The 23891-nt window shown below is 36.5% G+C and overlaps 1 protein-coding gene and 1 long non-coding RNA gene across 7 annotated transcripts in view; one reads left to right on the top strand and one right to left on the bottom strand.

The window, feature by feature from the left end:
* Positions 1–12096, top strand: part of LOC120523685 (transmembrane protein 272-like) — a 37973-nt gene extending 25877 nt beyond the window's left edge. For all 6 annotated transcript variants that reach the window (XM_039745236.1, XM_039745233.1, XM_039745235.1 and 3 more), the window contains 4 exons: positions 1282–1362; positions 2961–3020; positions 3161–3243; positions 10771–12096. In XM_039745236.1, coding sequence (XP_039601170.1) covers positions 1305–1362; positions 2961–3020; positions 3161–3243; positions 10771–11133 — 564 coding nt within the window. In that variant the 5' untranslated portion in view covers positions 1282–1304 and the 3' untranslated portion in view covers positions 11134–12096. The remainder of the gene's footprint in view (positions 1–1281; positions 1363–2960; positions 3021–3160; positions 3244–10770) is intronic.
* The window catches only part of LOC120523686, a 37946-nt gene that overhangs the window by 6636 nt on the left and 7419 nt on the right, over positions 1–23891 (bottom strand). The gene's annotated exons all lie outside the window — the stretch shown is intronic.

The raw sequence follows: 23891 nt of genomic DNA, 5'->3' as shown, positions 1-23891 counted from the left end.
TTAAAGTTGGACAGTTTAACATCTGTGGCAGAGCGACGGGCATTAAGCAAATTCCTGTCAATCATGAAGAATCCACTGCATCCACTTAACAGTGTCATCTCCAGGCAGAGGAGTAGCTTCAGTGACAGACTTTTGTCACCGTCCTGCTCCACTGACAAACTGAGGAGATCGTTCCTCCCCCACACTATGCGTCTCTTCAATTCCACCCGGGGGAGTAAATGCTAACATTAATTTTATTTTAATTTTTTCATTTTTATTACTATTTAATTTAATATTGTTTCTTTGTATCAGTATACTGCTGCTGGATTATGTGAATTTCCCCTTGGTATTAATAAAGTATCTATCTATCTATCTATCTATCTATCTATCTATCTATCTATCTATCTATCTATCTATCTATCTATCTATCTATCTATCTATCTATCTATCTAACAACAAGTCTGTGGCCAGAATTCACAAACTGGGCACTTCTGTAGACCGTGCAATTTTGCAAGAGCCTCCAGTGTCTGTCCACGAGGATGTGATCGGTCTCCTTCACTGCACCACCAGTATTGGAGTACCAGGTCCAATGATGCGGTTCAGGGCGCTGAAACCAGGATCCAGCGATTTGCAGCCCCTGACCTTTTGCAAAGTCACAGAACATGGAGCTACTTTCACCACGGTCACCAGACCCATGGAGACCGAGACAATCCTCATAGCCAGCCCTGTCAGTGCCAGTGGCTACATTGAAGTCACCCATGACCACTGATGATTTGCTTAAAAAAAGATGTTTCTTTAAGTCTTTAAATAATTTCAAAATCGCAGCTTACAGTTTTCAATATATTAAATATTAATCTACATCATAATTAGAAAAAGTGGTTTCTTGTAGAATCTCAAAAAACTCAAGACCTTTAAATATTTTAGTTTATTTCAACAACAACAACAACATTTATTTATATAGCACATTTTCATACAAACAGTAGCTCAAAGTGCTTTACATATTAAAGAATAGAAAAATGAAAGACACAATTATAAAACAAAATAAATCAACATTAACATCGAAATTTCTATTATTTGTCTAGTGTACTGAAGGTTTCTACATTGTGTCAACAAATTAAAGAAAGGTTTTTAAGATTTTAGTGTTATTATGATGAAAAATGAGATGCTGTAGCTAGACTATCAATGTTTGAATTGTTTATATATTATACATGAAAATGCAGTAGAGTGTATGCGTTAATGTCCAAATTTGTTGCATATTTGTCAGCAACTTGTTCTGCATATTGTTTTTTTTTTTGCATACAGCCACCACTTTACACAAGTGAAATATGCCAGCTGGACTCGAAAAAGCATGCCACAGGTGCATTTCTAAGATTGCCAGCAATGGTAAGCCTTTATTTAATAAATTATTACAGTCTTTCTACCTTTAAATGGATAGGTAGCAGCTTTGCTCTATCACATTGCTATCTACAGGTAAAGTGGATAACCCTAACCCTATTCCTTTGCATTTTTTCCTTTCTTCTCTTGTCTTCTTTTTAAGACATACAGACAAGACATGCCCAAAAGAGGTAACATAAGATGAGTAACAATAGCAATGTACATAAACCATAAACACTTGTTTATTCCACTTGGGTGACATTCAGAATCAGCCAGTCCTGACCTTTAAGGCCACAGTACTTGACTTTTGTTTCTTAATTTCATGCTAGTTCTTGTTGTTAATTGAACTTTTTGTTTAATCAGGAGGTTCATCCCAGATCTCTCATAAATTAATATGACATTTATTTCTCTTTTGAAATTCAGAAAGATTATTGTTGTCTTGGATTTTATTACACTGGAAACTTTTTGTTTTCTACCTGTTTATGTAATTTGGTACAATTGATTGTTAAAAAATTTTAAATGTTTTATTGTTATTTCATTTGTAACCAAAATAAAATTAGTAGTAAAGCTAAACAACCAGCTATCCTGGCACCATCATTAATTGTGTTCTCTATAAAATAGCTCTTTTAGTTAAAATACTAAGAAATAAAAAATGCAAAAAGAGCTAAGTGCTATAATCCTCCCCAGTCCACAAAACATACTGTGGTAGGAGTTTCAAATTCGGCACAATGGCAATGGGGACAAATGTAGAATTATTAAATGTTATATTACGTTAATCTTAAGGAAGTGTTTGTTATTCACAAATTGTTGGGAGAGAAAACCTGTCGCCACTGCAGCCCTCCAGGGCTGAACTGGCCATCTTTGCAACTATATAGAATTCATGCCCTGATTAGCTAACCTAGATTATTATAATCATTTATTTATAATCATAAACAGAGTAAATAAATAAACAAACAAAACTAGTTTGGTGGCTGTAAGGTAATATGGTTCAATATCTCCATCTAGTGGTATTAAGGTTAAGAATTACAGAACTTGCATATTTGAATGAGAGCCTCTCAGTATGTCAACAAAAGTATTCATAGTACTGTACTGGAATTAAATTGTAAAAAATACTTGCTCAAGCACTATAGGAAATACTATTTTTTTGCTTATTAAAATTATTTTTGGGATAGACTTTGGCATCTGTGATCTTGGACTACATTTAACGAGGTGGATAATGAAAGAAGCACTGAATGAATTATTAAAACATAAGCGTCATTTTGATCAAAGCATTTTGTGTTTTATTCATTTCTATTGTTTATTTGACACATAACAGTTGCACAGACTGCAGAGTGCTGCAGGTCTGAATCTGCATACTAGGATAATGTTCTTTGTTCATGAAAATAAAAGAAATTAACCTCTGATGAAAACATTAATTGCAAAGGATGTACTCAGTTGACTTTACTTTATTTTTAAAAGCAGGAAAAGTAACTCAGATGGTTTAGTTGAATATTAATCTGCATTCCTTATTACACCACATTAATTAACATTTATGCCACACAGCTGTGTTTTTGTCTGCAATCTGTTTTCAAAGATAATTTAAATTATTTTTTCTTTACACTATTTAGCAGGTCTTATTTTTGGACTTCTGGCCATTCTTGCCCTTCCTCTTACCATGGCCTTTGTAGGTAAGATGACTAGCATTTACATAATTTACACTACAGTATTATAACCAGAGGTGAATTGTTTACGAAATAATGCTTCTGCATGGTTATTAATACTGGCAAATTTGGTTGTTAATGTATTTTAATATTTTATTTCTTTTAAGGAATGAAATATTTGGAAGATTGCCCAGTCCAGCCTCTGATTCCTTTGTATTTGTTAGTGGGAGGCATTATTGGAACATTAAAGGTACATTATTTGTATTTAAATCACATATTTATCAAATTCATTATAGCTTCAATGTCCTGCTTAAAATTGTACAAAAACACATAGACATACACAGCAACAAACATTGAAAACCTCTTTATAGATTTAATTCTTAAGAATGGCCCAAAAATATCTACAGCTACAAAATCCAAAGCTACTATTTAAACAATGAAATTTTTCATGTAAATTTGCTAACATTGTGTGACTATAAACAATCCTTATAAAATAAACTAATTAAAATTTTATTTTTTCATTCCCACAAGCGCTTTCGTTGAATATGCTGCCAAAATGGTTAAGGTTAGGGCTTGGTTAGATATAATCAGTGAAACAGATATTTTATTTTTTTTTTTTTTATTATTATTCATACATCATCATTTTAGTTTCTTGTTTTTCTTACTGGTGATGTAATTTTCTTATGTTTTAAAATGGCCATAGTGTTGATGTCAATGATGCCTGTTGCTAGTTACAAGAATATGGTGCTTTTGGCATGAAAGTTCTGGTACAGGCTTCTCTAACTTTAACATTAACTTACCTGCTTCACTGTGTGACAGCAGTTTTGAGTAAGAATAGAGTTGTAACATGAGTAACATTAGAATTTTAAGAACATGCCAATGTCGTACCTGGGAGATCAATAACTAATAAACAACCTAAGGATGTGTCACCAAAAATCTAACTCAAAATGTCCTAAGGCAGGTCAAAAGCCAAAAAGGAAATATCTTGTCAGAGCTAATCAGTTTGACATTAATTGTTGTTATAGTTATAGTTTTCATAACCAAAAAATACACAATTGATAATAACAACAATGAATACTAAGGGTTTAGCAGTGTACCCACGAATATGAACAACTAGACATCGAATGACACCTTGTGTTATTGTGATAATGACGTCATACATCGCACATTCCTAAATTCTTGCCTAGCACCAGCTTGGAAGCAATAAACCCGAAATGTTTCAAAATGGGGCTATGGGAGAACATGAATCATCTTTAATTTCCTTAAAATCATATTTAAATGAGAAATAAATTTGATCATAATATTCCTTGGTCTCAAAAACCCGAAAAATGTTTAAATTATTTTTTAGAGAGAAATTTAAATCAAAAACCCAGGTCATTACATTAATAATATCTGCCTCACTTTTGCTAACAGCTACTAATGACTAGCAAAATGAGCAAACTCATACACTCTTTGCCTCACAAAAAATCAATCTAACAAGAGTATGCTAGCACCTCCTCTGTCTCGGCTGGCATCAGATTTGTGCTACCCTCTGACATCATCATCATCTGACACATCATTGATCAGCCACAACATCAAAACCAATGACAGGTGAGGTGAATAATATTAATCATCTCATTACAGTGGAACCTGTTAAGGGATGGGATATGTTAGGCAGCAAGTGAACAGTCAGTTCTTGAAGATGATGTGTTGGAAGCAGTAAAAATGGGCAAGCATAAGGACCTGAGTGACTTTCACAAGGGCTAAATTGTTTATCAAACATGGTCCAGGGATGGACAACTGATGGATCTGTGACATGATCATGGGCATCTAAGGCTCATTGATGCATGTGGTGAGCAAAGGCTAGCCCATCTGGTTCGATCCCACAGAAGAGTTACTGTAGCACAAATTGCTGAAAAACTTAATGCTGGCCAAGAGAGAAAGGGGTCAGAACACACAGTGTACTGCAGCTTGCTGTGTTAAGGGACTGTGTAACTGCAGACTGATCATAGTACCCATGCTAACCCCTATCCACTGCCAAATGTGCCTACAATGAGCATGTGAGAGTCAAATCTGGACCAAGGAGCAATGGAAGAAGGTGGCCTAGTTTGATAAATTACATTTTCTTTTAGATCATGTGGACTACCAGGTGCGCATGCATTGTTTCCCTGGAGAAGAGATGGCAGCAGGATAACTGTGGGAAGAAAACAAGCTGACTGAAGCAGTGTGATGATCTGGACAATGTTCTGCTGTGAAACCTTGGGGCCTGATATTCATGTGGCTATTACTTTGACAAGTACCACCTACCTAAAGATAGTTTGAGACCAAGTACACCCCTTCATGGCAATAGTATTCCCTGGTGTCTTTGGCCTCTATCATCAGAATGATGCACACTACCAGACATGGTTGGTTTAAGGAACAATACAAAGAGTTTAAGGTGTTGACTTGTCCTCCAGATTCCTCAGATCTCAATCCAATTGAGCATTAGTGGGAAGTGCTGGAAAAACAAGTTCAATCAATGGGCTCTCCATCTCGCAACTCTCAGGAATTGAAGGATCTGCTACTAGCATGTTGGTGTCAGATACTACAGGACATCTTCAGAGGTCTTGTGGAGTCCAAGCCTTGACAGGTCAAAGCAGTTTTGGGAGCACAAAGGGACCTACACAATATTTGGCATGTGGTTTTAATGTTGTGGCTGATCAGTGTAAATTTAAATATTAGGTAAACTGAGAGTCTTCAGACTACCCTCTGCCCAGGAAACTATATTGACGATAAACTGCCTGAACTGAAAGTGTAACACTTTAGAATTCAGTTTTAGAATGGAATGGTTTTGAAGTGAAAAAGGAAAAACCACAATAACTTGAAGAGAACATGCAGACTACACACAATGCACGACTTGAACACAAGACTTACTAATTTTGTTGGACAGCATAAAGCCATTTTTCTACATTTTCTCCATAACTGTACTTTCAACACCAGGGGCCTCATGTATAAACGGTGCGTACGCACAGAAATGTTGCGTAAGAACTTTTCCACGTTTAAATCGCGATGTATAAAACCTACACTTGGCGTAAAGCCACGCACTTTTCCACGGTACCTCATGCCTTGTCGTACGCAAGTTCTCCGCTCGGTTTTGCAGACTGTCGGCACCCAGCGTCAAAGCAATGCTACTGTTCCTGTGTGGTTACTCATTATTTTCATGACGCGCTTTATAAATACACCGAAACTAACCGCATATTGTTTATTAGTGCAATGCATCTGATTGTAATTAACTCGTAACAATATAATGGTCCAGGGAACAGCCATAGTATTCCAAATACCATAACTGCTTTAGCGTTGTTACTCTCACTGCATCTTCCTCTTCTTCTTATTTTTCTTCTTCTTCTTTCAGCTCCTCCCGTTGGGAGTTGCCACAGCGGATCATCTTTTTCCATATTGCTCTCACTGCACCACGCGGAGTATTTATATCACTGTATCTGAATGTGAATCACAGCAGCAGCTAATCGGAAAGAGAATTATCGGTATACAGCTTCAAGAACACGCTGTCTCAGCCATGGCAAAACGTTTTAAAGCCTTTCCTGTACAGACCTCGCGGTTCAGGAACAGTTTCATCCCAAGAACTTTAAATGCAGTCAATCAAGTGCTCCTTGTAGAACTGTTTGTACTTATAAGTACAATCACCCCACTGTAAACTTGCACTACAGTTATAATATCTCACAACCTGGGCCACTTTATAAAGCGCGTATTTACATATGATGACGATATCATTTTTAAGGTGAAATGCAGCAAAATATGTTTGTTAAATTATACACATAAAACTTTAACTTCATTTAAATAATCTATATTCTTCACTGGGAGTGTCGTTAAGGATAGAATAATTAAACATGTACTACGAAGATATTTCAATGTTCTTTAAACGTTTTGAAGTATCGGCGCTAAGCTTACAGATGGCTTAACGTGTATTACAGAGCTGATTGTATGGCAATCGGTTACTTGGGGAAAGAAAAGCACAGACTGCAGTGACAGCTACGCCAATATATTTTGAATATAAAACAGAAAGAGAAAATAACAACACAGCAAACGCAGCAACAAATTTCGGCAAAAGTTAAATGCTTGTGTCATGAGCACAAGGCAGCTATGCAGTGTTTGCAACGGACGTAGCCATCCACCGTGCATGACATTGGTGGGCGAAGGAGCCACCGGTTCTTCCTCTGCCCAGTGCCACCACAAACCTAGAGCCGCCCCTGAGTACTGCTGCAATAAATTATTTCATCGAAGTGAAACATGTTTAATAACGTGCTTTAACTCCTATCATCATGAAAATGACATCACGTATACATCTCAGTATTTTAGTTATTCAGAGAGCTGTAATATCACAAATGTAATGGACTCTGTGTCCAGTTGGAGGAAGAGAGACAGTTTAAGAAGCAAGTAGTGATTCACACGCACAGAGCACATAGAAGATCAAATACAAAACAAAGCATTTAACGTGCTACTTTAATTACGATGTGATTTGAGAAACTGGTTAATTAAACGATTTTAAGATGAAGTTTATGATGTTCTACTTTAATGACAAAATAAACTTCGTGATTAAAGTGTAAATGTTGAGATTGAAGTTAACATTTCGTGATTTTTCCCCACTGTGTGCCTTTTTTTCTCTGTACCCTAATAAGCTTTCATATGACACTCAGACAGTGGGCTACAACTCGGCTTTTCACGGCGACTTTGATATGTGACTTCTTTTTATTTCCGGCACTGTGCGATTTTGTGAACGTGAGCTTTCAAGTTTCTCCAACACGCTATGTCACTCGATCAACTTCCTTTTGTTGATTATACCACGGTTTATTTGAACAAATAGTATGTTTTTCCTTTGCCTCCACTTGGTATTTGCTGAAATTCTTATATTTCCCCCGTGCTTTTCCCATTGTCTTTTCACAGAAGGCTGCGCTTAAGGGCGATTTATATTATTTTGCATATTCAAAGAGGCGTAATTCTGGGAGGAGTTGGGACGTTACATAAAGCGCGTGTATGAGCGTTAGTTTTCACGCTGATCGGGATTTATGTAGCGGAAGAACGTGGAAGTTGGAGTACGCACAGATTCCTGCATCTGGATTTTTCTGTGCGTAAGCACATTTCAGCTTTTGTGCTTACTCCATGTTATAGTGCGAGTTCTACGCACGGCGTTATACATGAGGCCCAGGACTCTGCAGCTTTTTGCATCAGGTTGGCAGTGAATGGAGCACACATTCCTTTAGCTTCCTTGGTGGCCTTTTCAAATTTGCCATCATCATCTGCCTAGCCCCATGCTGATCAGTTTATTATTTTATGTTAAATGCATTCCTGATATTGATCTACGTTTTCTTTTTTCATATTGCCGTTGCTACTTTTTAGGGAGCAAATAGTAATGTAATTTTTGTACCTTTTTACTGGCTTGCACTGCATGGTCTTGAATGGGAAAAACTGAAACAGCAAACATTGTGATTAAAGAACAATATACTCTACATTTTAATTCAGAGAATAAAGAACTTACTGGGGGAAGTGTATTACTTATTTTGTATAACTTTTGGGGGCTATGATTCACTGGCTTTTAATTCAGAAATGCCACTATATGTGACATCACTACTCCATAAAAACATATTCTTTGGTGTGTTGAGATGTATCCAAATTTTTGGACTTAATTACAAAAAAACACTAAACTTTGTAAATAAGACAGGGAAAAGATTTTAGATGATTTTTTTCTTTGAGTGGCCTCTTGTTTTTTAAATTGTTCACTCTAGTCTCACTTTTGACATCTAGACATGCAGTAGGTTTGGATGTATACACTGAATTCAAACAGCTCTAGGAATGCTTATATCATCCATTCACATATCATTTTCATTTTTAAGCCTTTGGCTTGCCAATTCCAACAAGATCAACATCAAGTTTTCTACAGAGACACATTTTAAAAAACTAAAATGAAATTATATTGCTTAATTTCTTATTGTTCGGTCTTTGCTTGTACGTCAGACATAACTTCTGTAATGTAGTGAAATAGACTTCCTTTTGGTATACAAAAATCATCTTGATTTTGGCTAGTTATTATTTTGTGTTTAATCAAATGTTTTTTCTAAACTTCATAACATATTATATAACATAAAAAGGGCAGTCATCAAGTTAAGGAGTCTGACTGACAAATACAAAGGCCAAGAACTGATCTACCAGCTCACCTGATCTATATATATAAAAATCAATGTATGTGTGTGTGTATGTATGTATGTTCCAGCATCACTTCCAAATGGCTGTAGTGGTTTTCATGAAACTTGGAACACATGTTTCTCATTGGTCGACTAAAAATACCGTAGGATGAAATCAATACTAACCTACCCTCTTCTCTTAATCTTGCGGTCTTGTATGCACGTTATCATCCAGTTGACACTCGGAAAGACCACCAGACTGTGAACTGGAGGTGATTGCCAGCATTCTTTATGTTTGAGCACCACCGCGTCCCTGTTACTTTGGAAATTAAATAGAGTTAGCCTGTTCCGAGCACCAACTGGATGATAACATACATACAAGACCGCAAGACAAGCATATTAGTGAGTCTTCATTGTTTGGAAATTTATTTTTATTTTTAAAGTTTTTTTTTTTATTAAATGTTTCTCAAACAGTTAAAAAAAAACAACACTATTTTCCTCCCGGGAAACACCAGGTATTTCAGCTATGTTAGCTAGTAGATGATATTTTTCAGCAGTGGAATGGCCAACATGTAACACCATGCAGTCATTTTTGCAATAAAGTTATTTTTAATATCAGTCTAATTAATTTCATGAATACATGTACAGTATATACATGTATTTTTATCTCGAATGCCAGCCTGTATTGTAGGGACACCTAATTGAAGTGTAAATCTTTAAAAACGCAGTAAAATTATCCTTTTTTTAAAAAAAGGGAAAAAAAATTAATGCAATACATGAAAATTGTCAAAACTGCTCTAAATCAGATCAACTGCAATATGTTCCAGCTCATTATGATGGTAAATGTAAAACACTGAATCAGTCCACAAACTCTTTGATCACAACATCTGTAGGAATCAATTATGAATATAAATCAAAGCTGCACCTTCGAGCTCAGCAGTATTGTTAGGGAACAATCATTGACTTGCTACACAAGTGTTACTTTTGAAAATGAAACTGGACAACTGCAGACAGACTGATAGCTAACTGAGCTAAAGAGGGAAAAATGGGAGGAGATATAAACAAGTTGCATCGTTCTGTCATGCTTGTCTATACATTGGAAGAGTATTTAAGAAAACCGAATAATGTGTAACATATACATGTAATAATAATATTATAAGCTACAAGCTGAAAATAAGACTAATTGGTTGGCAAAGTAGTTCTTGCTGAAACAGCCCAACTTGAAATGTGGTAATTGTCATTTCTTGCTGTGAACTGAAGCAAAAACTGTTTTTCAACTGTTCCCTTGTCCCTAGTCCCTGGTCCCTTGTCTCGTATGGTATCATCAGCTGTAATAAATGCATACAGTGTTAAAACTAATGTCCAGGCTGAGTTTAAATATTGAAACCAACAGAGGATTGTTTATGCTAGCATCAGAACCATTTAGCACTGATTGTGTTTTCCGCTACTGTGAACTTTAATTAGGAATTATAAGAAAACCTGATTTTTGTGATTGCAGTGTTTGCTTCTAGCTACCTAGCAGTCTTTTTCTAGTCCCTTGGAGACCTATAACAAAACATTTGAAATAATAATCTACAAGTAAAACATTCAGAAAAAAATCACTTTATTAACAATTCTGTTTACAGGTGACTGTTCTTCTTTATGACTCAACGAGAATGAGGTCACTACTTTCCAAATCAGTAATCATAGCTGATGACGATGATGATGAATATCCATGGCGACAGAATGCACACAAATACTACATTCATGTCACTCTTAGCGTATTCTTATTTATTTGGTTCATACTAGGTAACTACTGGGTGTTCTCTGTCCTTCTCCCCAACTTCATTCCACCATTTCATCAGCCACATAATTATTGTGATAAAACTCTGTACATTTTTGCTGTCTGTGTCCTCATTATCAGCCATACTGTACTTTTCCTTCTTCTCATATGCACTTGTTGTCTTTTCTGTTGCTCTAAAACAAGGAGCACTGCTGAATATGACTGATTATCACCCCTGCTTCTTGGGCCAATGTTTGGAATATGGCTAAACTTACAAAACAAATATCAGCAGCCCTTCATTTGTTATTGTCCAGTATTACACAGTGTAGTATAAAAGGCATAAATGTGTAATTTGTTGTACATCTCATCGGAGTACAATCTTGTGTCAAACAATTCAGTAACTGTGTTTTCTGTTTTGTTTGAACATAATGCCAGTTATTAAAAATCCCTTGTGTAACATTTATTCTATTTGGCTTTTTATGTAAATACTTTTCTAAATTGCTGGTATTTTATAATATTGAACTTACAAAGTACTGTTGCATTTTGAAGAAAATTTATTTATAAAATCTGTTGAGCTGTTTGTTCCAAGTAATCTATATAAAGTTTCTGACAGGCATCTATGTCATTTTTTTAGATATTCATATATAAAGTATCTTGAAGAATTAGTGCTGAGTAATTTGCAATTTTACTTTGACAGGATAGAAATATCTAGCTAAACTCACTATAATGGATCATGTTTGCCTAAAAAGTGGCACATATTGTTTTGCCATTTAGAAATGAAATTTTGTCATTTTAACATGCGTGATATTTTATTGTGCTGAAATCGCTAAAAAAAATCCTCAAGTAGTAATGGTTTTAATGCACTGTTCCAAACTGTTTTGTTAAAATGGAGAAAGGGGCACTCCAAAAACACGTTTACCATCACATTTCTTAATAGCGATCATGTCATCTAGCCTAGGTCCATCTTTCTATTACTGTTCTACCCTACAACTGTTCCTTTGCAATTCAAGAAGAGGTCACTCCACCTTTCACTACATCTGCTGTACTTATTATTATTACACCAAATTATTTTTAGCTTGCAGCGCAAAAAAACTGTAATCTACCACTAAGTAATTCAAATTGCTTAATGTCAGTTACACTGTTGGTGATATAAAATGTGTTTTCCTATGTCTTTGCTCTACTTGAAGCTTTTAACATGTAATATGCCTTATATATTATAAAAAAAGTACTGAGTATTTGTGAATAAAGTTGAATACTACTGATTGCTCTCTTGTTTTTTGTTTTTATTTATGTTTTGTTTTATTTGACCCTTTATCCTGAGGTTAAGGTCACTATCCCTGTTGTGTGTCAAAAAAGATGACTAAAAGAGATGGATGTCAAGAACGACATACAGTATGCCCTAAAAATTTCTGCCCCAGTATCCCTTTAATCTACCTTAATAAAAGCGTCTGTGTTTCCTTCCAGTTTCAATGTCTTTGTCATTCCAAAAGACAGCACATCATAAATATTGTAATAATAAAATGCACTGCATTCCAATAAACACAAATAAATTTGAACCCCGTACCAAATGGCAAAAAACAGAGACAAATGAATTACATGATTCGCTGCAAACTTTAACACTGAGGTCTATGTCGATCACTTACATTTTAACCTGTCTTAGATGGGTAGAACAGCTATTGATGAGATACAATAACAACAGTTAAAATGCATGAACAGAGTACAGCCATGAGTGCCGCCCTGTCTGCCCACATCAAACAGAAATTTGGAGAATTGGGTTGAGCCCAATTTCTTCTTTGCATATTCTAATTTCTAGTCATTGTTTAATCCATTTTACAACCATTTGATTATTTTAGTATCTGTCTTTACCATAGTGTCCAGGACATGTGGCTTCAGAACATGTAAAGTCTATCACTGACTGATGGCTCAAGGTACTGTTATGCCAGGTACACTTATAAACAGCCATTTTTGAATATGGCATTTGTTATGAAAAGTTCATGACTAGCAAAGAAATCCCGTTAAAATTCGCCACTCAGACTGATATACTTCTGAGTGTTCTTTTCAGTCACACCATCAGATTTCTTGTTCTTACCCACCAGAGAGCTAAAAGCTTTCAGTAGGAGTACAATCACATTTGGAGCATGAAATCCACTGTCTCTAACAGGGCAAAATATGTTGCTTAGCTGTTATGCGCATAACTGCAAGTAATAGTAAGTCCCAGAAACACAAAGCCTGATTGAGGTGACCCTGTAATCCACCAGTACAAACTCCAGACATAATTATTCACATACCCTTTCAGACCATCTTCCCCGAAACAAATTCACAGTAGGAAAGACTTATTTCCAGAGTTAATACTTTGCACAGAGTAAAAGCTGACTACATCTTCCTATAATTTTAACCCTTCCACGTGAGCTCCAGCTAATATTCCTCCAGATAGATAGATAGATAGATAGATAGATACTTTATTAATCCCAAGGGGAAATTCACATAATCCAGTGAACTGACATCCCACATTCCAAGTATGTGTTTCAATTAGCAGGGCATAATATATCCAGATTTGCTCGATAGGCCACCAACCCTTTGTCTTGCAGGAGCTGAGACCACGTCTTTACATGGCTTTATGGTGCAGCTGCTTCCTAGGAGTCATCATGCTTAGCCATGACTCCATTTGTGGATCCTGGCATTCTTCTGCTAGACCACTCCTCTCTGTCACAAGCCTAGGAAAGAACACTTTTATTTCTGAGTGTAGCTCTTTTGCAGACTAAACAAATATAAGATGTCCTTTTATTTTGGTATGTCTTTGGTATAAGTGAGGAACCTGACATCCCTGAGAAAAACACCCATGCAGACTTCAGTGGACTGGGATTTGAACATACTGATGGAGCAGAACTAACCACTGAGCTACTATACTCACGGGTCCCCTCATGTAACCTGCAGTAGAACTTAATTCAAGTTTTCAGGATAAAAATGTATATGCAGCATTTTTGAGAAAATATGTAATGTAATTGGAAAAGGATGTGAATCCTATTTCATTCAGCGTTTCACTCTGTGTTTATACAATCTGTTTTGTATTCTTAACAATAAGCAGTCTGTTTTGCTTTGGGGAGAGGTGGAGGGGTAGTGGTGACTCAAGACTCTTCTGATTCCCCTGATTTATGCCTGCCGATGACACTGTGAATATAGCCCATTGTATCCCTCGCACAGATTTTAAAGCAAAAATTAGATAAGAATTTCTGAACCATGCTTTTCTTTTGAAATTTCTTTGACTCATTAGGATTTTCTAGCAAGCATGAGACATGGTAATACATTCATTACGGCTTAACAGAGAGCAAACTGTTTTTAGCCTCAATTTCCATAAGTGTCTGTTGTTCTTTATGTTTATGAATGTCTTACATTGTTGCCTCTTTAAATAGAGTTAATAGGCTGTTTCAGCAGCTGTATTCATAATGGTAATGTAGTTTCTGAAAGGTGGTGGTCAATACCAGCAATCCAGAGCAGTGGTGGTGGGTGTGACAAAGATAGCCTTTGCTTTTTAATTTTTTTTTTCTTTAAAATTCTTCTTATTTTCATGAAATGGGAAATGATTTCTTGTGAATAAAAATATGACCATACATTATTTAGCATGTGGTGAATCCAATCTCTATGCTAGGGTATGGTTTTTTTTTTTACTAAGTAGTGTATATATTTTTTCAAACACAGTCTCTTAGCTGTTAGTCACAGTCTCTAAAAATTAATTTCAGTAAAGATTCAGGACCTAAGAGCCTTTATTTACTTATTTATAGAATTATGTGTAGAAATCAATCTGGAACTGATTTTGGTGTGCTAGCACAGTTGGAGTTTTCTAGGACTAAGGTTTATATTCTGCACTGAACATACAAAACTACAAAACATTGATAATTAATTGTGTGGACATTTATTGAAACATAATTATTGTTTCACCAATAGTCATACTGTGTGCCCAGTGTCACAAGATGGCAGCAAAGGCGCAGTTCTCAAAAATACCTGAAGAGCTAAACCAGGACTTCCATTGGTCTGTCTAGGAATAGGTCTCACCAGCCCCCAAACCTACGAGGTAGGCTTTCAGGCCTGCATAGGCCCAAAATGAAACCATGGCTTTACAAGTGCAAAAATATCCTTCAAGGGAGAATGTGACCATAAATCTTCTTGCTTAAAGGACAAAATGTTCTTTAACCACCTTAGTGTTGTGTTAACAATCGGAAAAACAAGGCAAAAACATTGAATATTTTCAACAAGAAAAAATAACATGTAAATGTACATGTAAATATCAAAAAGTCCACATAAATGCAGTAGGATTAGTATGTCTAGTGTCCACCAGTGTATATGTTTTGAAACTGTCACTAAGCACAGGTGACATTGCAATTGCGTCAGGAGAAGTGTGTTTCTATGCATGCTTTTCTTATAATATTCTTTTTGTTGCTTGCACATGAGATGGTAAAATGTCAGTGCATGATCCACCCGATCTGCCTGGACCTTGGGTTGTCATATGCTGCCACAGTGCAAGACTTTGCGACTACCACAATTCTCCTGACATAAACTTTGTCATTTGCTGCATTGTGAACAGTGCTTAGTTTTTTAATGTCTTTCTTGTCCTTCCACTTGATTGCAATCATTTTGCCTTTTTGCCATGTGGACACTGCACCCTGCAGCAGTTCTATTCAACTGACCTCACCAGGGATATATAAACGGTGCATACACAAAAAAATGCTGCGTACACCTGTTTCCACGCTTACTTCGAGATGAATAAAAACTAAACTTGGTGTAAAACCACACACATTCTCACGCCAGCTTTACCCTGTGCGTACGCAACTTTCCACTCAGTTTTGCAAACTGGCAGCTCCCAGCATCAAAGCAGTACTACTGTTCCTGTGTGGTTTCTCATTCTTTTTAATTCATATCCGTAACATGGCTTTATCAAATACACTGAAATTAACCACATACTGCATTGTTTTTAAATTTAAGACCTCTGATTGTAATAAACCTGTGACAATATAGTGCTCCATGGAATGGCCAAACTATTCTAAATATCATAGCTGCTTTAGCGTTGTTACTCTCATTGCATCACTCAGAGTATTTTAACCTACTGTATCTGAGTGTGGAAACACAGCTGTACAGCAGCTGACCAGAAAGCTCTATGGCGGGGTGTCTCGAGAGCGCAGAGAATTATCGGGATACAGCATCTACCCTGGAGAACATTTAATAGCACACACTGCCTCAGCCATGCGCAAAAGTCTATTTGAACTTCTTCCATTCGGCAAATACTTCAGAGCCTTTCTTGCACAAAGCTCAAGGTTCGGAAACAGTTTCATCTCAATAGCTATAAATGCACTTAGTCAGTCCACCAAGTCCTCCCGGTAGAACTGTTTGTACTTATAAGTACAATTACCTCAAAGTAAACTTGCAGTACAGTTGTAACATTGCACAACCTGAGCCACTTTATGAACCATTTACACTATCTGCACTATATGTACATGTATATTGTACTTATGCTTTCATATTATATATGTTTCATTGTTTTTTATTGTATCATTATTTTTATTATTTTTATTACTATTGGTATTTTAAGTTAATGGAGGATTTGCATATTTCATCTCTTTGTACCATACAATAACAATAAAGGAATTCAATTTAATAGAAGAGAGTGCGTATTTACAGATGATGACAACTGGCATAGATTTCTTGGCTTAGATGAATTAGATTTCCAAGAGCGCTTGATATAATTTTTAAGATGAAATGCATTAAAGTATGTATATTACATTGTACAGATACATTTTAACTTCATTTAAATAATGTATACTGTTAATAATTAAACATATGGGCATAGTGGCACAGCAGTAGTAATGAGCTGGCTCCACATTCAGGGATTGTTCCTGCCTCAAGCTCTATGTTTACTGGGACTGGTGCAACCCTGGATGGATAGATGGATGGAATAATTAAATATGTACTACAAAGATATTGCAATGTTCCTTAAAAGTTTTGAAGAATCTGCGTTCCAAGCTTACAGTTTGTTTGACATTTCAGAGCTTATTGTGGTGATTGGTTACGTGGCGAAAGGAAAAGAAGTACAGGAATTGGAGGTTAGTACGTTTGACAAAGACAGTACTACTGCAGTAAATTATTTCATTGCGGGTTGCGCACGTCCTAGCAAGCATCTTGCAGGAGGCAGGAACAATCTCTGGATGGGGCACCAGCTCATCGCTACCACTGTGCCACAGTGTCCTCATGTTTAATATGTGCTTTAGTGTATATCATCATGAAAATGATATCAAGTATACATCTTAGTATTCTAACGTGGAGATCAGTGCCGTAAGAAAAAGATCATTTAAGAAGCATGTAGTGATTCACACACATAGAACACATAAAAAACAAAGCATTTAGCAAGCCACTTTAGTTATGATGGGATCTGAGAAACTCTAGTAAATTAAACATTGATTTTAAGATGACGTTTACAACATTCTACTTCAATAAAAACATAAATTATGAGATTAAAGTGAAAATTTCAAAATTAAAGTGAGGTTTCAACCTTTTTTCTTCACTGTGTTCCAATTTTTTTTCATTTCTCTGTACCCTAATACACTTCTGTATGACACTACAGTAAGAGAGTGGGCTATGAGTCCTCTTTACACAGTGACTTTGAAATAAGACCACTTCTTTTTTTATTTCATACACTGTGCGACTTTCTGGACTTGAACTTTTGAGTGTCTTCACCACTGTGTATCACTCGATCAACTTCCTTTTATTGTTTACACCATTGCTTAAGCCAATAAATAGAATGTTTTCTTTGCCTCCACTTTGCATTTGCTGAAATTCTGTTCTTTCACTTGCTTTTGTTATTGTCTTTTAACCAAACATTGAATGGGGAAGGTGATATTTATAAAAATTTGCTTATTAAAAGGTGCAAAATTCTGGGAGGAGTCTGGGTGGGATGACAGGCACGTTCACATGGGTTACTTTACATGGTGACTGGGATTTATGGAGCTGAAGTACGTGGAAGTTGGCTTACGCACGGTTTTGTGCATTTTTATTTTTTATGCCTACACACATTTCCACTTTTGTCCTTAGGCCATATTTTAGTGTGAGTTCCATGCACAGCGTTATGCATGAGGCCCTATACATCTAATGACCAATTCACACTGTCATCACTATCGCTTTATTCAACTATTGGTTTAATTTCAGTTTGTCCTAAAACTGACATTTAGCCTCTTGTTTCCATGCTATTGTGTGTTTTTTTGAAGGATTTCTCCCACTCATAAAGACTGATAGTAACCATTGAGTGGCAAAACACATAAACATATTCATGATTTTGTTACAGCATGATGTTATTTTATCCAGTAGGTGGCAACAGAATACTCTCCTGAGCATTATTCGTGCTTAACACATTATACAGTATCAGATCCTGTGGGGGGCTGGCGCCCTGCCTGGGATTTGTTCCTCCCTTGTGCCCTGTGCTGGCTGGGATTGGCTCCAGCAGACCCTCGTGACCCCGTGTTAGGATATAGCGGGTTGGACGATGACTGACTGACAGTATCAGATCACAACAGCTTAACCTGAGAGGCACTAAGGCTTAAATATTTTTACACTGAATTCTGAAACACTCAGGGTTAACAGTAAGGTGGTTAACTTCAAAGAATTTACTAAAGTGCAAAAAAAGGAAAAAAACAAAAAATAGTTATGCCTAAAAAAGCAACTCAAGGAAAAATCTAGAAACCAGAGGCAAAAATTCAATAAACCAGAAAAAATCAAAGAATACAATACTCACAAACTGATACTCCAACAACTCTCAATGATGCACTATTGGAGCCATCTCCTCCACCTGAATATAAAATCCAAGAACAGATGGGACAAATGCCATTACAGTTAATTTTAATGATTTGGTTTAATGGAAAAGGACAGAAACATGATTACCCAGAAGTAGTAAGAGATTGTTGTGAGCATCATTAAAAAAAGTATTGTTAGTTTTGAGTGGGTGGGTTCAGTACTGGCTGAAAACATGGGCTTGCTGAATTTTCAGATCAGTCCAATAGTGGTACTCCCGGTATCCCTGCCATGAGTTTTTCCAATGACTTTAGTAGACTTCGGTGTACAAGCAAATAGTCAAGGTGTGTCTGAAAAGATGATTGTGAAAACATATATTAAATATAATTATTATGGAATATTAAGGATGTTTAATGATGTATCCAAAGATAGTATGATGGGAAGTACAGCATCAGCGTTCAGTGTTCCAGAATTACAAGTAGATTATTTGTCAGTATTTACAACTGAACTGATAGTTATTATTTTAGGTCTGCAATGGATTGAAGAACTTTGCTTAAACAGGGTAATTATCTGTTCAGATTCCTTAGCTACGTTACAGAATATTAAAACTGGTAGTTTGACATCAAGGCCAGACTTGCTATTGGAATTAATTCAAGCATTATATCGGTCACAGAATAGGGTTTATATGTTAGTATTTTATGGGTCCCAGCACGTAAAGGGGTCAAAGGAAATGAAACAATTAATGATTTGGCAAAAAAGCCACTAAACATCATTTTATTGAATTAGAAATAACATTCAGTAAATCAGAAGTTAAAAGTCTGATGAGACTGAAAATTGATGAGATGTGGCAAAATGTGGGAAACTGATAGTAAGGGAAGGCATATGTACAGAGTACAAAGCAGAGTTGGATACTTGCAAAAAGGGGGCAAAACAAGAAGAGAAGAAATTATATTAACACGCCTCTGGATTGGGCACGCTAGGTTAAATTATACACAACTCAAAACAGGGCAGCATCAGTCTGGAGTGTGTAGATCGAGTATTTCGAGTCATAGTGTTTTTATTCCTTTCTGCATTACACTCCAGGCCAGTTGGTGGTGGTAATGCACCTTAAGTTGGTTTGCAAACCGCCATTAAACAAAAAAAGAAGGTTCCTTAGCAGTGACATCAAGGTGGACAAGTCTTACGGATTCCACCCACAAAAGCACAAGAAATGTTGCTTACATTAAACAATACGCATACAGTATCTATACTAATAAAAGGCAAAGCCCTCACTCACTCATCACTAATTCACCAACTTCCCGTGTAGGTAGAAATTTGGCAGTCTTATTCCTTACAGCTTACTTACAAAAGTTAAACAGGTTTCATTTCGAAATTCTACGTGTAACGGTTGACAACGCTTGCCATGTTGAACTTTCTTATTTATGGCCCCATCTTCATGAAATTTGGTAGGGGGCTTCCCTGCGCTAACCGAAACCAATGTACATACTTATTTCGGTGGTATGATGCCACTGTCGACCGCCATATTGAACTTTTCAACGGTCTTTGTTACCCATCTTCAAGAAATTTGGTACGCGAGTTCCCAACGCTAACTGAATCCTATTTACGTACATATATACGTCCATAGCCTGCAGCTCGGTCATGCAGTGAGGAGGCGTTGGGTCCCCCATCCCAACGCCTCCCACATTGTTGGCTGCCTGCCTATATAAGGCCGTCCGTCGCTCCAGTCTCTACATTCCCTTCCTTGCTACGCCGCGGGATTCATGTCTCCCTGCTGATAACTACAGCCTTTTAATTTAATCCACGGCTTCTCCGCTGTTTTATTGTTCATTTATTACGATTATAGTTATTGTGTAGGTATTTTAGACTTACTTTACATTGTTCAGGTACCCATTTCCTTTATCATTCCAACTGTACCCCAATTAACATGTCTATCGAGGTGATCACCATCGATCAAAGAACTGTCACTTACCAAGTTGTTTCCATGCCCGGAGATGGCACCTACCTTTTCCATTCTCTTTGTTACATATTGCACGGCCATATCAGGCTCACTCTTGATATCCGGAGGAACATTGTGTCTTATGTATTGAATGACTGGGACAGGTTCAAGGTGTGGACTGATAACGGTACAAGAGATAATTATACTACACAGGAGCATTATAAGAGTGAAATGCTTAAGCCCTTCACCTATGGATCTGCATGTGAGTTGATGGCTGCCACTGAATTGTTCGGTTGTTGCTTTCAAGTTTACCGAAATGGCCAAATATTTTACACCTTTCGACAACTGCCAATGCCTCTTAAACATCTTAGATTCACAGGTGACGATTTCAGTTTATGAATGTTTAAACTCTCAAAAGCTGGATGTGAAGTTATCGATAAAACCAGTTGTATATGCCGAATGTCTCTTCAATACAAGTCCTACAAATACTGTTGTAATTGAAACAAACCATGAAACTCAAACCGATTATGACAGCAGCAATCCAAGCTGTGAGATTTGAGACAAGATTACTGTTCACATGGCCAACTGTACGTTGCATGCTCAAGAGTAAGCTCAGCGCACAGCTTGGTCATGTTACAACCGGAGGGCCGAACTGACAACATGGTATACAAAGAGATCCTTAACAAATAATTATTGGCATATTTTCCCTCAGTTTAAAAAGGTTTAATTTTGTTCTTAATAAAAATTTTAAGGCAGTACTTCGCCGCTGCGAAGCACGGTATTTTGCTAGTAATTAAATATTTATATAAAACAATATTTACAAAGATTACACTAAAACAACATATGAAAATAATACTTCGAAAATGACAGAAAATACAAACCAAGAAGAGTAAACATAGCCCTGGCTGAAATATAACAGTTCGCCATTGTGCTCTATCTTATGTAGTATTGTTCACAAAGGAGATATTACCTGCTGTATGCACCTGTGCTAAGATCTCTTGACTGTATAAGTGAAATGTTTCAGAAAGCTCAATAGTTAAATGTTTTCAGTGCATTACACTAAGGATTGTACATGCACAGGTAAAACTTTGCAAGTAAATTTTAATAAAAAATGTTATACTTTGTTTAAATTGTTTAAGTGATGTCCATTTTTTTCCTAAGAAAATAGGTATTGCTCTAATAAATGAGAACTGCCCATCATGATTATATCAGTAGATGGCGGTTTATTTCCCATAGCTTGGGAATGCCTGATCTTCATGTCTTTTGTTTTGCTGTGATAAAAGTCTTTATTCAGAATGCCTCTGCAGAGCCGTCGGTGCTGCTCTCTAAACTGAGCTGCTGAACAGAGTGAAGGAAAAGAGAATTACTAAACTTTAAAGGAATGCTCCACCCAAAAAACTTTTAATGCTACTTACATCATGCACTTTATGGTGATGACTGAGAAATTTTAATGTAAGGTTTTCATGCAGAATGAGAGAAAATAGTTTATGATATGATGGAACATAACAGTTACTAATGTCAGACAACAGCATATGAAGGAAAATGTCCAGGAAAAACAAAAAACATTCTCACTTTACACGTGTCGCATAATCCATATGTCCTTTATCCAGTTGAATGCTTAAAATGCACAAAAAGTATGCATTTTTTGCAAAAATATTATTAACATTTACTTCCGTAAAATACTGCTTTTTAAACAGTACAACACATTCACATAATTCTTCACTTTTTTTATATCCTTTTTGCATGAAAACATGAAACGAGTTATTTTTCCCACCAGCCAATATAAAGCACATGTAAGTAACACTTAAAAAAATATTGTGTTTGGGTGAACTATTCCATAAAGGTACACAGTAATTGGACTTTAAATTTCAGTAGAACTGAATATTACTTTGGCACATGCAGTATTTTATAACTGTACTAGGTGACACTTTAGCTTTTACCAGGTTGACAGAATATCACAGAAGGTAACACTTCTGTAGGACTTTGACATCAGTTTCTGTCATGAATTGGTGGTACTTCTGTGTATGTTTAGTATGTTTAGTTTTCTCCCTGTGTGGGCATGGGCTTCCTCTGAGAACTGAAATACCGTTCCACTACTTAAAATAAAATGTACATTTTATAAAGAGTAGAGTCTCCAAAAAATACTTATTTTCTCATACTGTCTTACTTAAATACTTTTCTAAGGCAGTCACTTAATGACAATGTATCAGTTAATTGTTAATGCTCTGCTTAAAGCATAATTATAAAAAGAATCAAGGGCAAATAACAAACAAGTGTGTGTGTGTGTGTGTGAGTGCACTGCCACCCAGTCTGCTTGGCTCCTCACCTGCACCCAGTGCCAGCCCTGCAATAAGACACAGCAAAACAAGTCAAAAACAATTTTGACTAGCACATTAAATGTTAAGCTGTAACTTTAAGATGTAATTATAGGCCATCAGATATAAGGAGCATACATACAGAACTGAATGCAGCAACAACAACATAAGAGATAATATGATGGGCCAGCCTGAGCACTTTCACATTGGCACAAAGTTCAAACAATATGAATCATCTGGGAATAATATTGCAAACTAAGAACTGTTATTCACTCAGTCAACACTGAACTGATGAATGCTAAATTATACTTAAAATCTGGCAACTTACTGTAGAAGCCACCAGGAACTTCACTTGTTAGTTAGTTGCAATTTCGCCATATGTCACAAAAACACTGGAATTTTTTCATATTTGTCCTTGCTAAAGTAAACAAACTTATAGAATAAATACCTACAGTACATACAGGCTCAAAGTATCAGGATTTTAGGAGGTCTGGAGCCTACCTCAGCACTGGGTGGAAGGAAGGAAACAATACTGGACAGGACAGCAGTCCATTACAGGGGGCAGTTTAGATTTAGCAATTAATATAACCTACATGTTTTTGGGAGGATGGGAGGAAAATCAGTATGGCTATGATGTATGTCCCAGGTATGACGTCAAACTGCATCCAGCAGTGGTTCTACAACTTTAATGGAAACCTTGGTGGTTGGTGGAAGAATTGACAATCCAGCCACCAATAACAATTCACGCAGCTCCAAATGGCAGACAGGACTCCTTTCTGTTCGCCGTGGAAATCTGCTTGCATTATGAAGGGGATGGAGAGCCAATGAGGTTAGGCTTGTTGGAGATTGGAAATGGTGTGGTGCTGGGGTGTCGCCAGCAACCAGAGAAGTCTGATTTACACCTAATTCGTCTACCTAGCACTGGTGATTATCATGGAGTGCAAACACAAATATCAGTAGACT

Source organism: Polypterus senegalus, chromosome 2, assembly GCF_016835505.1.
Source record: "Polypterus senegalus isolate Bchr_013 chromosome 2, ASM1683550v1, whole genome shotgun sequence".
In the NCBI taxonomy this organism is placed as follows: domain Eukaryota; kingdom Metazoa; phylum Chordata; class Cladistia; order Polypteriformes; family Polypteridae; genus Polypterus; species Polypterus senegalus.
This window is presented reverse-complemented; position numbering and strand designations above follow the sequence as displayed.